Here is a 14594-nt window from a genome sequence, read left to right on the forward strand (position 1 = left end):
TCTGTCTGTCGTCTGTATGTGCAGGGGTGGATCTGTCAAGGGCCAGAGTGAGCTGTGAGGCTGATCTTCTGGGGGGATTTATCAACCACCAGAGTGTGTGATCTCTTAGTTCCCAGGACACACAGCAGGCCTGCTGATTTGGGTCCTCTGGCCGGGGTCTCTCACCAGCGTGGTCTCCTCACCGCTCAGCTGGGGAGGGAGGCCGTCCAAGCTGGCTCCTGGGGGCTCTGCTCACCTGACGGCCTCGGGTCCTCGCTGACTGTGGTGGAAACGACCCTCCGTTCCTCGGCTGGTGGGTGGGCCTCAGGGCCCCAGAGCTTCAGCTGGCCTCCCCAGAGTGAGTAGGAAGAGGCAGGAAGAACAGGTGTCTCGAGGTAGAAGTCTCATTATTTCAGTCTGATCTCAGAAATGACAATCTGTCACTTCTGTCATTTTCCGTTTGTTTAAAAAGTTGCCGGTCAGGTCCCCACGAAAGGGGAGGGGATTACTGGAGAGTGCGAGGTGGGGTCCTTGGGAGGAAATTTAGGAGTCTCTGTACTCACTTGGAAACTTGCAAAAATAAAACCAGTTAACGTCATTAATATCCCATTTCCACTGATGACCCGAGAAGGTCAGAATCTATCAGCTGCAAGCAAGCTTGGGCCAAAGTCTCCCTTACTGGTTTTGCACTTGTCTGTTTTCTGTAGTGGTGACATCCATTTTTCCTTTATTTACTGAGGATAGGTGAGGCGGTGCACACATTTGTAACTTTCATCTTTTAGTAAAACTCTGAAGTCTACTGAGTCTAGAAGTCACTAGACTTCATTATGAAGAAACACTTTCTAACATGCTTTTTATTTTAACACATGTTTTGATGTTAATTCAGCTACCAGTTTTGCTTTTTGGTTTGTTTTTTTGGGGGGGGTGCAGTTAGTATTTACAAAGTACACATTTTCTACCTTTCTAACCGTCAAGTTTTCAGTTTTAGACCTTATTTGTAAAGAGCAAGTACATACATCTAGACTTCTTCACACAAGCCTTTAGTCTGCCTTCACATAATATATTTATTAATACTTTGAAATAAAAGTCACATCAAGTATGTTTATTATTTGGCCATTTTCATTCCTTTGGATCAATTAAGCATGTTACCACTTTTCCCTACTTTGAAGATATGTTCCTTTTTAAAAATGGGGAAATAATCCAAAGACCATGAAATTCACCATTTTAAAGCATAATATTCAATGGTTTTTAGTATATTCAACAAGGTTGTGCAAAAGTCACTAGTTTTGGAACATTTTCATTTCCCCCGAATAAAACCGTATGCTTGCTAGCATTTCTCCTCTCTCCCCACCGCCCACCCACCCCAGTCCCTGGCAACTGCTCGTCTCCTTTATGTTTCCGTGGGCTTGTCTACCCCGGCCTCTCGTCTGAGTGGAATCATACTAACACGTGGCCTTTTGAGTCTGCTGCTTCCACTTAGCGTAATGCTTTGGCGGCGGCTGATGTATCAGTCCTTCATTCCTTTTTATTGCCAAATAACATTCCATTACTTGGATACACCGTATTTTGTTTATCCATTCATCCGCTGATGGACATATGGGTTGTTTCCACAATTTTTGAGCACCACGAATAATGATGTGATGAGTGTTTGTGTACGAACACCTGAGTACTAGCCTCCCGTTCTCTCGGGCATATAATCAGGGGTGGAATTGCAGAATCATATAGTAACTCTGTGTTTAACATTTTGCGAAACTGTTAAGCTGTTTTCCACAGTGGTTGCACCAGTTTATATCCCTACTAGCAATATAGGTTTCCAGTTTTTCTACATTTTCATCAACATTTGTTATTTTCCACTTTTTCCCATTATAGCCACTCTTGTGTTGTGAAGTGGCGTCTTTGTGGATTTGATTGTACTTCCCTAACGATTAAGGGGGCCTTCCCTGGTGGCTCGGTGGTAAAGGATCCGCCTAATGCAGGAGATACAGGTTCAGTTTCTGGGTTGGGAAGATCCCCTGGGGGAGGAAACAGCAACCCACTCCAGTGTTCTTGACTGGGAAATCCCGCAGACAGAGGAGCCTGCAGGGCTACAGTCCATGGAGTCACAAAAGAGACACAGCTTAGCGACCAGACAACAATGATTAATGATATATTGAATATCTTTTCATGTACTTACTGACCATTTGTATATTGTTGGAGAATGCCTGTTCAGAGCCTTTGCCTATTTTTAAATGATGATGTCTCTTTACATCAAATGATGTTGAATTGTAAGAGTCTGACCCTCATCACATATATAAATTGCGAATACTTTCTCCTTTCTGTGAGCTGACTTTTCCACTTTCTTGGTAGTGTTCTTTGAAGTACAGAGTTTAACGTTTTTTATGAAGTCCAATTTGTTTTTTTCTTTGGTTGTGCTTTTAGTGTCATATCTTAAAAAATCACTGCCTCATTTAGGATCATGAGTCATGTCTCCTCTGAAAGTTTGATATCTGCGGGACTTCAATCTAGTTCTGTTCTTTTAATTCATTTTGAGTTTTGTTTATGGTGAGTTCAACTTGCTGCCTTTGCATGAAATATCCAGTTGTCCCAGAATCATTTGTTAAAAAGACTATTCTTTCCCCATTGAATGGCCTTGGCATCGTTGTTGAAAATCAATGGATTGTAGATGTAAGGGTCTGTTTCTGTACTCTTGGTTTGGTTCCATTGATCCATATGTCTTTCTTTATGCCAGTATGACACTATCTTTTTTTTTTTTACACTTGGAAAATGGTTCAATGATATTTACAACAGGAATGAGCTGTACACTTGCAGTAAGTTTAATATATATATAAAAATTACAGCAGACAAATGCACATCCACAAAATCTACCTCCAACTCACTATGACTTGCACAGCCTCTCCCAAGCAGGCAGCCCCCGGAGGGGGATCGGAGCCTCCGTCCTGATGTCTGTAGCCCTGCAGTAAGTTTTGAAACTGGAAAGTGTGAGCCTCCCAACTTTGTCTTCACTTTCAAGATTGAATTGTCTAACTTGGATCCTTTGCATTTTCATATCAATTTTAGGACTGGCTTATCTATTTCTGCAAAAAAAAAAAAAAAAAGCAGTTGGAATTTTGATAGGGATTTCATTGAGTTTGTAGACGAATTTAGTTTTGCTAGTTTAACAATATTAAGTCTTCCAATCCATATGAATGTCTTTTAATTTACTTAGGTGCCTTTAATTTCTTACAGTAGTCTTCTGTTTCTAGCACACAAGTCTTGCAGTTCTTTGGCTACTTTATTCCTAGTAATTTTATTCTTTTTGATTCTATTATAAATGGAATTGCTTTCTAATCTCATCTCCAGACTGTTTATTGCTAATGTACTGAAATGCAATTGATTTTTGTGTCTTGATTTTGTATCTTGCAACCTTCTCTACTCTCTTGGCAACTTTCAAACACACAATAAATACAGTGTTAACTACATTTGCTGTACATCACATTCCCATGACCTACTCATTTTGTAACTGGAAGTTAATACTTCTCAACCCCCTTTCATCCATTTCAACCACCCCTCCCAACCCCCTACCTTCTCGAGATCACCAATCTGTTTTCTGTATCTGTGAGCTTCATGGTTTTTATTTTGAATTTCACTTATTAGGGAGACCATATGGTATTTTTCTCTGACATAGCACAATGCCCTTGAGGTTTATCCATATTGTCACAAATGGCAAGATTTCATTATTTTTTTCTAGCTGAGTAATACTATTTTTCTTATGTAATTGTCCTGGTTAGAACTTTTAATACAATGTTGAATGGATGTGGCAAGAACAAGCATCTTGCTCTTGTTCCTGATTTTAGGGTGAAAGCTTTCACACTGTTCAGTCTGATGGTAGCTGTGGGGTTTTCAGAGATGACCTTTATCAAGTTGAAGAAACCCCTTCTATCCCATGTTTGTTGGGTGTTTTCATTACAATGGCTGTTAGGTTTTTCAATTGCATTTCCTACATTTGAGATGCTCATGTGGTTCTATCCTTATTTTACCAATATTGTGTATTATATTGTATTATACACAGTGTAATGTTGCATATTACATTGATTGTTTTGGTTAGCAAAGCCATCTCTGAACTAACTCTGAACTAACCTTGCATTCATAGCATAAACCCCACTTGGTCATGGTGTATTTTTATATGGTACCAGATTATTTTGTAGAGAATTTTTATGCTTATATTAATAAGGAATATTGATCTATAGTTTCCTTTTTGCTGTGATATCTGTGTTTTTGGTATTAAGGGAATACAGACCACAAAGAATGTTAGAAAGTGTTCCATCCATTTCTCGGAAGTATCTATGAAGGTACTGATTTGATAGAATTTCATGAGTGAAGCCAGTGGTCCTAGACTTTTCTTTGTGAGATTTTTCATTACTGACTCGTTCTCCCTTCATAGATGCGTTCAGCTTGGCTGTTTCCTGAGTCAGTTTCAGGAGTTTCTTTCCTGCAATTAGCTCACCTCATGTTTCTTATCTAATCTGTTGATATAGAGTTACTCATAGAATCCCCTTACGGTTCTTTTTATTCCTGTAAGTCTGGTCCTGCTGTCTCCTGTCTCACTCCTAACATTAGTAACTGAGTATTCTTTTTCTTTAATCAGTCTAATTTTTTCAAAGAACAATTTGGTTTCCTTCATTTTTCTCTGAAGTTTTAATATCCTCCATTTGACTTATTTTTGCTCTAATCTCTATTTCCTTCCTTCTGCTTGCTTTGGGCTGTTTGTTTTTCTTTTTGCCAATTTCTTAAGGTGGAATGTTTTGACTTATCTATTTACTTTTCTACTTTTAAACAGAGGTGTTTAGTTATTATATAACTATAGTTTTCATTTTTATTTATCTCCAAATATTTTCTACTTTCTCTTGTAAAAGTTTATTCTTTGTGTAGGAATGTGATCTTTAGTGTCCATGTATTTAATTTTCTATATTTGTTATTGATATCTAATTTCATTCCATTGTGGTTGAAAAATACAGTTTGTATGACTTCAATTCTTTTAAGTTCAGTTTTAGAACACAACATAAAATTTAGGAAAATAGGAATTAATGTTAAAACTCATTAACCTTTGTTAACCTTTGTTTAGTAGAGGCGCTTATTTAAAAAAAAAAAATCTGTCACCCAAGGACACAACATGGCTCTAAGATCATAAAGTCAACTTTTTTTTTTAAGATTTATTTTTATTCCACTTTTTGGCTGTGGTAGATCTTTGCCTGTGGGCTTTCTCCAGCTATTGGCGAGTGAGGGCTGTTCTTCACTGTGGTCCGATGGCCTCTCATTGCAGGGGCTTCTCTCGTGAAGCACAGGCCTGAGGCACCTGGCTTCCGCGGCCGCAGCTCCCGGGCTCAGAGCGCCGGCTCAGTAGTAGGGGTGCACGGGCTGTTGCCCCAGGGCCTGTGGGAACTCCTGGACCAGGGGTTGCACGGTATCCCTTGTCTTGCAAGGTGGATTCTGAACCGCTGGACCAGCAGGGAAGGCCTCATAAAGACTACTTTTAACTCAGAAAACTTCAGGATTTCATTCCCACCAAAAAGTACCTTTTAAACCAGTGTTCACATCATCCAGTATCATTTTCACCAAAGCAGATGTTTATCGTTTCTCTGCATCTTCAGAGATGCTGTCATAATGTTCCCTGGAGGACAGAGAGGAAGTCCTTGAAATGTTGTCAGTCCTTCCCCTGTTGCTAAGCAGTGAAGCTGTTTTTATTTCTTTAATTCAGTTCAGTTCACTTCACTCAGTCCGGTCCAACTCTGCGACCCCCTGGACTGCAGCACACCAGGCCTCCCTGTCCATCACCAACTCCCGGAGCTTACTCAAACTCATGTCCATTGAGTCAGTGATGCCATCCAACCATCTCATCCTCTGTCGTCCCCTTCTCTTCCTGCCTTCAATCTTTCCCAGCATCAGGTCTTTTCCAATGAGTCAGCTCTTCACATCTGGTGGCCAAAGTACTGGAGTTTCAGCTTCAGCATCAGTCCTTCCAATGAACACTCAGGACTGATCTCCTTTAGGATGGACTGGTTGGATCTCCTTGCAGTCCAAGGGACTCTCAAGAGTCTTCTCCAACACCACAGTTCAAAAGCATCAATTCTTCAGCACTCAGCTTGGTTTATAGTCCAACTCTCACATCCATACATGACCACTGGAAAAACCATAGCCTTGACTAGACAGACCTTTGTTGGCAAAGTAATGTTTCTGCTTTTTAACATGCTGTCTAGGTTGGTCGTAACTTTTCTTCCAAGGAGTAAGCGTCTTTTAATTTCATGGCTGCAGTCACCATCTGCAGTGATTTTGGAGCCCAGAAAAATAAAGGCATCCACTGTTTCCCCATCTATTTGCCATGAAGTGATGGGACCAGATGGCATGATCTTAGCTTTCTGAATGTTGAGATTTAAGCCAACTTTTTCACTGTCTTCTTTCATCAAGAGGTTCTTTAGTTCCTCTTTACTTTCTGCCATAAGGGTGGTGAACTTAGTTAGTTATGGCCTGTGAACTCTTAGCTGTCGCATGTGGGATCTAGATCCCCGACCAGGGATCGAACCCACGCCCCCTGCATTGGGAGCACAGAGTCTCAGCCACTGGACCACTAGGAAGTCCCAAGGAGGCATATTCTGACGGGTGTGAACTGATCCCGCATTGTGGTTTTGATTTGCATTTTCTGATTAACAGTGTTGAACATCTATGTGCCGGTGTATCTTCTTTGGCAAAGGGTCTATTCAGCTCTTCTGCACACATTTTTAAAAAAACCTGGTTGGTTGTATTTTTGATATTGAGTTGTATGAACTTTCTATATAGCTTAGATATTAACCCCTTATTGATCATATCGTTTGCAAATAGTTTCTCCCACTCCTTTGGGTTGTCTTTTTGGCAGTGGTTTTCTTTGCTGTGCGGAAGCTTTTAAGTTTAATTAGGTCCCCATAAAACTCCTATTTCTAAGTCTGTCAAGGACTTCCAATGTTGTGTTGAATAATAATATCTTCCTGATGTTAGAGGAAAGCTTACAGCTGTTTAACCTTGAGTGTGATGTTAGCTCTGGGCTTGTCACCTTTGGCCTTTTTTATGCTGAGGGATGTTCCCTCTATAACTGCTTTCTGGAGTTTTTATCAAGGAGTGGATGTTGAGTTTTGTCAGCTGCTTTCTCTACACCTCTTGAGATGATCATAGTTTTTATTCTTCAGTTTGTTAATGTGCTGCTTAATACTGATCTTGAAAATGCAGATATTGAAAATGCAATATCAATGCAGATATTGAAAAATGCTTGCATCCTTGAGATAAATCCCATTTGATCACGCACGGTGTATTATTCTTTTAGTTTACTACTGGACTTGGTTTGGTAGTAGTATTTTATTTAGGATTTTTGCATCTATGTTTTTTTTTTTTTTTTCATCTATGTTAATCAGTGATACTGGCCGATAATTTTCTTTTCTGTGCTATCTTTGGTTTTGGTATCAGGGTGATATTGGACTCATAAGTTCGAAAGTGTTCCTTCTGCAATTTTTTGGGAAAAGTTTGGCGAAGGACAGATATTAACTGTTCTTTAAATGTTTGGGCAAATTGACCTGTGAACCCATTTAGACCTGGACTTTGTTAATTGGTCTCCTCACATTTTTTCTTTTTTTCCTGGTTCAGTCTTGGAAGTTTACACATTGGAAGTTATCAATTTCTTCTAGGTTGTCCATTTTATTGGTCTATAGCTATATGGTATAGGATATGGTTATAAAGTTTGTAGTACTCTTTTATCTCTTGTTTATCTACAGCGTCAGTTAACTTGCTCTGTTTCATTTGTGGTTTTATTGATTTGGGCTTTTTTTCCCTTAATGAGTCTAGTTAAAGGTTTATGAACCTTGTGTGTCTTTTCAAAGAACTAGTTTAGTTTCATTAGTCTTTTCTGCTTTTTTGTTTTGCTCTGATCTTTCTGTTAAGGTTTTGTTGTTTTTCTAGTTCTTGTAGGTGTAAGGTTAGGTTGGGATTTTTTTGTTCCTGAAGCTTGTATTGCTATAAACTTCCCCCAGCTGTTCCTGCTGTGTCCTATAGGTTTTCAGATAGTTGTGTTTGTTGTTTTCATTTGTGAGCGGGCAGAACTCGGGGCCCAGATGGTCCCAGGACAGCTGTCGGCCTGCTGGCCAGTCTGCAGGGCTATGGGTACCCAGGGCTGGCGTCTGCCTGCTGCTGGGTGAGGCTGGTCCTGAGGCTGAAGCAGGCTTGCTGTGCCCGGGGGCTGGGCCTCTGGTGGGTGGGGACGGGTCTTGGGCCCTCTGGCTGCAGGGCCCCGGGGGTCCCGGGTGAACACCTGTGCACTGGTGTACGCGGCCCGGTGCTGGGCCCTCGGGCGGGCAGGGCGCTGTCCAGGGGCGGCTGTGGGTTCCGTGTGTGTGCTGGCTTGGGGGGTGGGGCGTGTGGCCAGTGGCATCTCAGTCCTGGTGCCCACAGGCTGGTGGGGGAGGGGCTGGGTCCTGAGGCCGGTGAGCTGGAGGGGGACCCGAACCGCACTGCCGGCACCAGGGTCCAAACCACCGCCACGGTGCTCTGCCCAGGGTGAGCGCTGGCTGCCCCCCGCCCGCCCTGCAGGATCAGCGGGTAGGCCTGAGCCCGGCGCCTGGCCGGTGACTGCTGCACGGACACCCGGCCTGCGGGGCCGCCCGTTCCTGCAGGCGGACCTGACGGCCCTGCGGTGTGCGGGCTGCCCACCGGGGCGCGGGGACCTGGCGACGCTGCGACTGTGCCTCCTACACACACAGACTGTTCTTTTTACCTGTAGTTGTAGATGTTTTCTGGAAGGTTCTGGGCTTTTTCACGGATGGTAGTGGTGCAGTTTTCGTTTCTGGCATGCACGTGACGGCTGATCTCCCTGAGGATGTTCATTATTACTATACGTGTCGGTACCGAGGTCGCTTGGTGGGTGGGTCCACCTTTCAACTGTACGAATGTGATGTGCCTGTCCGTGCCTGTCATCTCACACAAAAAGTAAACAGGAGAAACTTCAGAAGTGAAGAAAGAATTAAGAGAAACATTTTAAATGTGTTAAGAAATATTAGTTTTATTTAACCAGTTTTCACAGCTGAATATTTATTCTATAAAAACTTTACAGATTGTACAGTTTATGTATAGTTCAAACTACAGAACGAAAAAAGTAGGTCCCACAGATGCAAAAATACTGCACCAACCAATCCAAGTAAAGGCAGATTTACACTCTGTAAGCTCTCCGCGAGGCCGGGAGGTGGTCGGTTCTAAGTAGAAACTTCAAAACTGTACAAAAATAAGGTTTTGATTTTATTTCACTCTTCATACATTCAATATGATTGCAAGCTCAGAAGCCTGCCGGGGGACAGGCTTCTGGAATCGTCCCCACCCCTGGCAGGAATGCGGACGTCTATTTACACAGGGCACTCTCGGACAGCATCCTGTACTTGGTATATTGTGTGGACGTGAAAGCAGAGACCAAGAACATGAAACATCGATATAATAAGGTAGTTCTCTTAAAAAGGAGTTTCTGCATTTAATAGTGTGCCAAAAGAATTTTAACTTATTAAATAAAATATATTCTAAGTGAACCTAAAAATTACACTTTATAAACATAAAAATACTTTTTATTTTTGGTGTAATACATCGATCATATCTGCAAATAGAAAACCAAAACTGTATATAAAGTAGTAGTTCTCACCCAGCAACAAGAAGCACTTATGTAGTTATTTTTCAAAAGGGTCAGAAAAACTAATTATAAACCTGCTAAGATTAACTTATAACTTAAGATAGCGTACTGAAGCTAGTCAGTGATTCACTAATACTGCAAAACAAGCTTTCCCCTAGAGAGAGTGGTTTCTTCCTGTTAACTGGGTAAGAATCAGACATTTAAAAAAGCGGGATCAATCAACTGATAGCATGAATCCTAGGCGTATTTTACTTTGGGGGTATTTCCATCAGTGGGTGTTTAACCAGAAATACTTATCCTAAAAGATAAGTCTTTCATTTGATTTAGAATTTTCTATCTCTTGAGGCTTTGGACCTCTTAGAGATAAGGGCACATCTCAGATCTTTCCATATTTCTATTTGGGGCTGGGATGGCGAGGCTGGCTAACACCTCTTTCTTTTCTTCTAGAAGGAAAAAACAAGGAAAAACAAACATTATTTCAGACTTTTCTGACACCCAAACCAAGAAAACACATTTTTATACAGTACTAGCCAAAGATAACAAAAATTAGAGCCTCAAAGAGCAGCCCAGAGCTCACCTTTATACTTTTACACTCGTGTGTGTACTAAGTATAAAATAATGACGTTTGGACAAAGGAGTTTTGTAGTTATTTATTTTAAAGTTACAGTACTTAAAAACTCCTTGGCAATAAATAGCTTGGCTGTCTCAAGTCCTGCTTCCCAGCGGGAGCTCCGGGAGAGCCTGGCCCGGGCTGTGAGGTCCGGCGCGGCGTGGCCCCGGTGAGGTCGGGCGGCCCGGCCGTCAGAACTCGTCGATCTTCCTCTGCAGGTACTTGAGCATGGAGTCCATGCCCTGCGCCGAGCCCCAGATCTTCTTCAGCACCTCGCACTCCCGCTCGTTGGCCTGCTCCAGCTCCAGCCTCATGTTGCAGCGCACAAGGGCCTTGGATTCCTCGAGCACCTGCGCCAGACGACAAGCAGGGAGTGAGCGGGGACTGTGGCCGCAAGCGCTGGTGCCTCACGGCCCCTACGCTTCTGGACGCAGATACCAGACCCTAGGAGCCACCTGGCAAGAGGACCAAACGCCTTCTCCTATACGTGCCAGGCCTGACGAGCGTGTACCACGCACTTCACTCGCTGTGGACGTGGGGCAAACTCCTGACTTCAAAGGGCTGTTAAGCTATTTCTTGACAGCCATGCTCTCCCCAGCCTCGGGCCTGCGCTGGCTCTGCAGGAACCCCACCGGTGACGCCCACTCCTGGGAGGCTCGCTGAGAAAGCCTTCCGAGGGGACCTCAAACCACAACTTACTCCCTGTAATGAGTTGTTAACATGTCTGGGACAGCTTATATGGAGCTGAGTGAGTCGATAGGAAATAACGTTTCACCCTGTCATTTGCTGGATGTACTTTTTTGTCAGCACATATCCAGCACTTACTAAATGCAAACCTACATTCACTGCGGGGATAAAACGCGTGGAGAGATGCAAGGCTTTGGAAACGGTGAAGAATTTAAAAACAATGCTTTTTGTACACCTCCACAGGACGTTTTTCAGTGACTAGTCTGTCTAACTGCGCTCCCTTGGCTCCCACTGGGTGCGGAGGCCCAGCCTCGGCCTGGCTCCGAGTGACCCTGCAGAGAAAGGGCGGAAGAGGAGCTGGACGTACGACGGGGTTGCAGGAGGCGAGCTCCTTGATGCGGACCATGACTTCCTGGGTGAAGGTCCCAGGCCAGAACACCTGGGACACCAGCCCCTTGCCGCACGCCTCCTGCGCCGTTAGCTTCCGTCCGCTGAGCAGCATCTCATTCGCCTGGAAGGAAGAAGAGCGGAGGCCATGTGAGCTGCGGGGAGACCCAGCCCGGAAACTCTCCGCTCCGAGGTCAGACGGTGCCCGAGGGTGAAGCAAGCACCGTGGGGAGTGGCCCACCTGCCGGGGAGTCTTACAGAATCTGAGAGGCTCATGTAGAGCAGAATCACACGGATGAACCAAGAAATCTAAGGTCCATCTGCTCTAGATCAAGCTGCAGCGACATACAGCTCCACGGGCAGGGAGCTGGGTCGCGTCGGCAGGGGGCGCCCACCACGCAAGCGAGCGGCGGACGCAGGGGGGCCGCCAGCTGGACGCCTGGGCGGGGCCTCGGGTGGCACCGGGCAGAGAAGCCCTCTGGGGTTGTGGGCGCTGGCCTACCTGTAGCCCTGAGAGGGTGATGGGGGCAGGTGTGACCGCCCCTCCCAAGGACATGTCTCTCCTCGCAGCTCTGGGCGTGGCGGGTCCCACGGGCCTCAGAAACACACCCACTGCTTGGGAAGCCCGGGACCCTGCAGTCCTCCCTGCCCAACCAAGCTGCCCCCGGCCAAGGGCAGCAACCAGTGTCCCCAGGACAGGCCCTGAGGCCCGCAGGGGGGCAGCCAGGTGGGGGGAAGATGGATCGTCCTTTTTCTGCCACTTTTATCACCTAATTTTAACGTCTGGCGGTGCTTCCTGCCTGAGGCAGGCATCCTGTGGAGTCCTCCTCGGTGTCTCTCCCAGGCGAGGGGAGGCGAGTTCTGCACCCAGAGGGGCTGCCCCGTACCTGGCTGCCCAGCTGCTGGAGGCCGTCAGGACAGACGCCCGGACCCCCAGGGACTGTCGAAGGGCAACCCCGGAGGCCGCGCTCAGCAGTGAGACACAAAGCTGCCAGCCACTCCGGTCCACGGCGGGCGCGGGTGCCCCGGAGCTCCCTGGGGGTGTGCGGGCCGGTTTGCGGGGCTGCCTCCCAGCTCAGCTTCTCCCCGCCCCGCCCCCGCCGACCTCTGCCCCAGTGTCTGCTTCTGTAGGCCCCCGCCCCTGACTCCACCTCCTGCCCTGGTTCCAGGAGGGAGGACCACCAGATGTCATCTTGGGATACATCCCCAACTCCTGGTGCGGGCGGATCACGCAGCAGAACAACCCTGCTCCGTCAGGCGTTCCCTCAGAAGTGCAGCTACTAGCTCAAGACCCTTTCCACTGTGAACTCTGGTTGTTTTGGGTTACAGACAGGTATTCACTCCTGGGGGGGATCCGCATTAATTATGCAGACATGGAGGCGCCTCGTGGAAGGAGGGCCTCTGGGGAATGATGCCAAAACATGACAACTTCCCATGGGTTCATGAATGAGGAATACAACTTCACGACGTAAGGACAAGAGCTGAATGACGCATGCATTTGATGGGAACTGCCCACAGAGCGACGCCTTGTACACAGTTAGCCGAGGACGGTTCCCAGGACATGTTGAGAAGAGGTACTCACAGATGCTCCTCCCATAATCTTGGGGAACATGACGGTGGAACAGCCATCTGGACTCTGCCCGAAGGTGGTATAGGGCGTCTGGAACCACGCCTTTTCGTTGGCCCAGACCACATCACATAAAGGCAGGATGGATGCTCCTAGCCCGATGGCCGGGCCATTCACGGCCACGATAATGGGCTTCTTGAACTGGATGAAGGTGTTCACGAAGTTTCTAAAACAGAAAACAAATGGGCGATTACTCAAAACACTGCACATTTGAGCAACAGAAAGAAATCCACTTCGATGGAATTCAGTACATCAAGATGTGAAGGTCGTGCGCCTGACTGTAACTGGCTGTTCTGATGGCCTCCTGGCTGCAAAGGGCCCTGGCGTGTACCCCTGTGCCCCGGGGCGGGGGAGGCGGCTCTCCCTACAGACCCCGGTGAATTCCCTCCCTTGGCCTCCAGACGACCAGTCCAGCAGCTCTCTCGGATGAAACTGGACCCGGGGCCACAGTGACGGCCTGGGGTGGGGCAGGAGCCTCAGCGCCTGGGTCTGGACGTGGTCTGTGCCTTCAGACATCTCGCTGATAAACTGGAAACACGAGTATCCCTGAGTTTACATGGAACTGGACGGAGTGACTCAGACGCAGAGACGAGACGCTCAGAGGCTGGTGTAAGACCCAAGATCCAACAGAGCATCCCCAAGCCCGCCACTCACGACAACCGTCACGCAGGCCTCCCAGGGGGCCTGGGTTCCCCCACACAGGGGGCAAGGGGTCTCACAGCCCAGACAACGCCGCTGGGGTCTGTTTTAGGATCAGGCTGGAAAGCTGGGCTGCTCTTCAGTTTAGGGCCGGCTGGTGCAGCCTCCTCCCCACACTGGAATCTAACTACGTTCAGAGGCTGTGTCTTGTCAAGACTGAACACAGTGAAGAGAAGGACATACACACCCAAAATGAATACAAGATAATCCCTCCAAGGCCGTCTGAGCTTGAGATCAGAAGGACAGAATTCCAGATTCTAAACCCGACAGCCCCCAGCTGCAGCACCAAAGGCTAATAGTCGGGTGCTGCTCCCTGCGATCCAGCGATTTAATCTGTTCAGACGGGCTCCGAAAGGCACGACTTGGCACACAGTCTCCCCTCTTCCACAGACACAGACACGAGGGGCCACAGATTTCTGGGAGGGCAGGATGAGACGGCTGTGTGTGTATATACAGTGGGGAGAGGGGGCCTCAGAGTCCAGCAGCGACACGCCTCACTCGGGGGACTGTTCTCCAAGGCCTCTGCAGTCAGTCCTCAGCCTGGGTTTCAAGGACACAAAGAGAGCCAGATAACCTCTAAAATAGGTCCTTGAAATAATCCCAGACCATCTCCATGAAGCTATTCAGTTCTGCCACCTTCTGAGGATTTCAGATCAACGACCCATGACAGAAACGCATCATCTATGCTCAGTTACAGACGACTGTCGACAAAGTAACTGCCAAACTGTCTCCCTGACTTAAAGCAGATGTTTTCCCCGAGTGGCCCCGAATTCAGCTGCCCCTGTGAACGGGGGCAAAGTGGAGACGGTTCCAATACTGACAGCTGGAAACCAGACAGGGATGGGAGCTTCACAAGAAAGAGGGGATCAAACCAGTGTAACCATAAAGAGATTCTACAGAGCAACGGTAGAGTCTTGGACTGCAAGGAGATCCAACCAGTC

General features: G+C 46.5%; 1 protein-coding gene across 2 annotated transcripts in view; it reads right to left on the reverse strand.

The window, feature by feature from the left end:
- Positions 1 to 9004: 9004 nt before the first annotated feature.
- Positions 9005 to 14594, reverse strand: part of CDYL (chromodomain Y like) — a 93835-nt gene continuing 88245 nt past the window's right edge. For both annotated transcript variants that reach the window (XM_043908629.1, XM_043908628.1), the window contains exons 5-7: positions 12910 to 13120; positions 11308 to 11451; positions 9005 to 10603 (exon numbers count right to left, since the gene is read on the reverse strand). In XM_043908629.1, the coding sequence (XP_043764564.1) occupies positions 10445 to 10603; positions 11308 to 11451; positions 12910 to 13120 (514 nt within the window). In that variant the 3' untranslated portion in view covers positions 9005 to 10444. The remainder of the gene's footprint in view (positions 10604 to 11307; positions 11452 to 12909; positions 13121 to 14594) is intronic.

Source organism: Cervus elaphus, chromosome 7 (genome assembly GCF_910594005.1).
Source record: "Cervus elaphus chromosome 7, mCerEla1.1, whole genome shotgun sequence".
Classification (NCBI taxonomy): domain Eukaryota; kingdom Metazoa; phylum Chordata; class Mammalia; order Artiodactyla; family Cervidae; genus Cervus; species Cervus elaphus.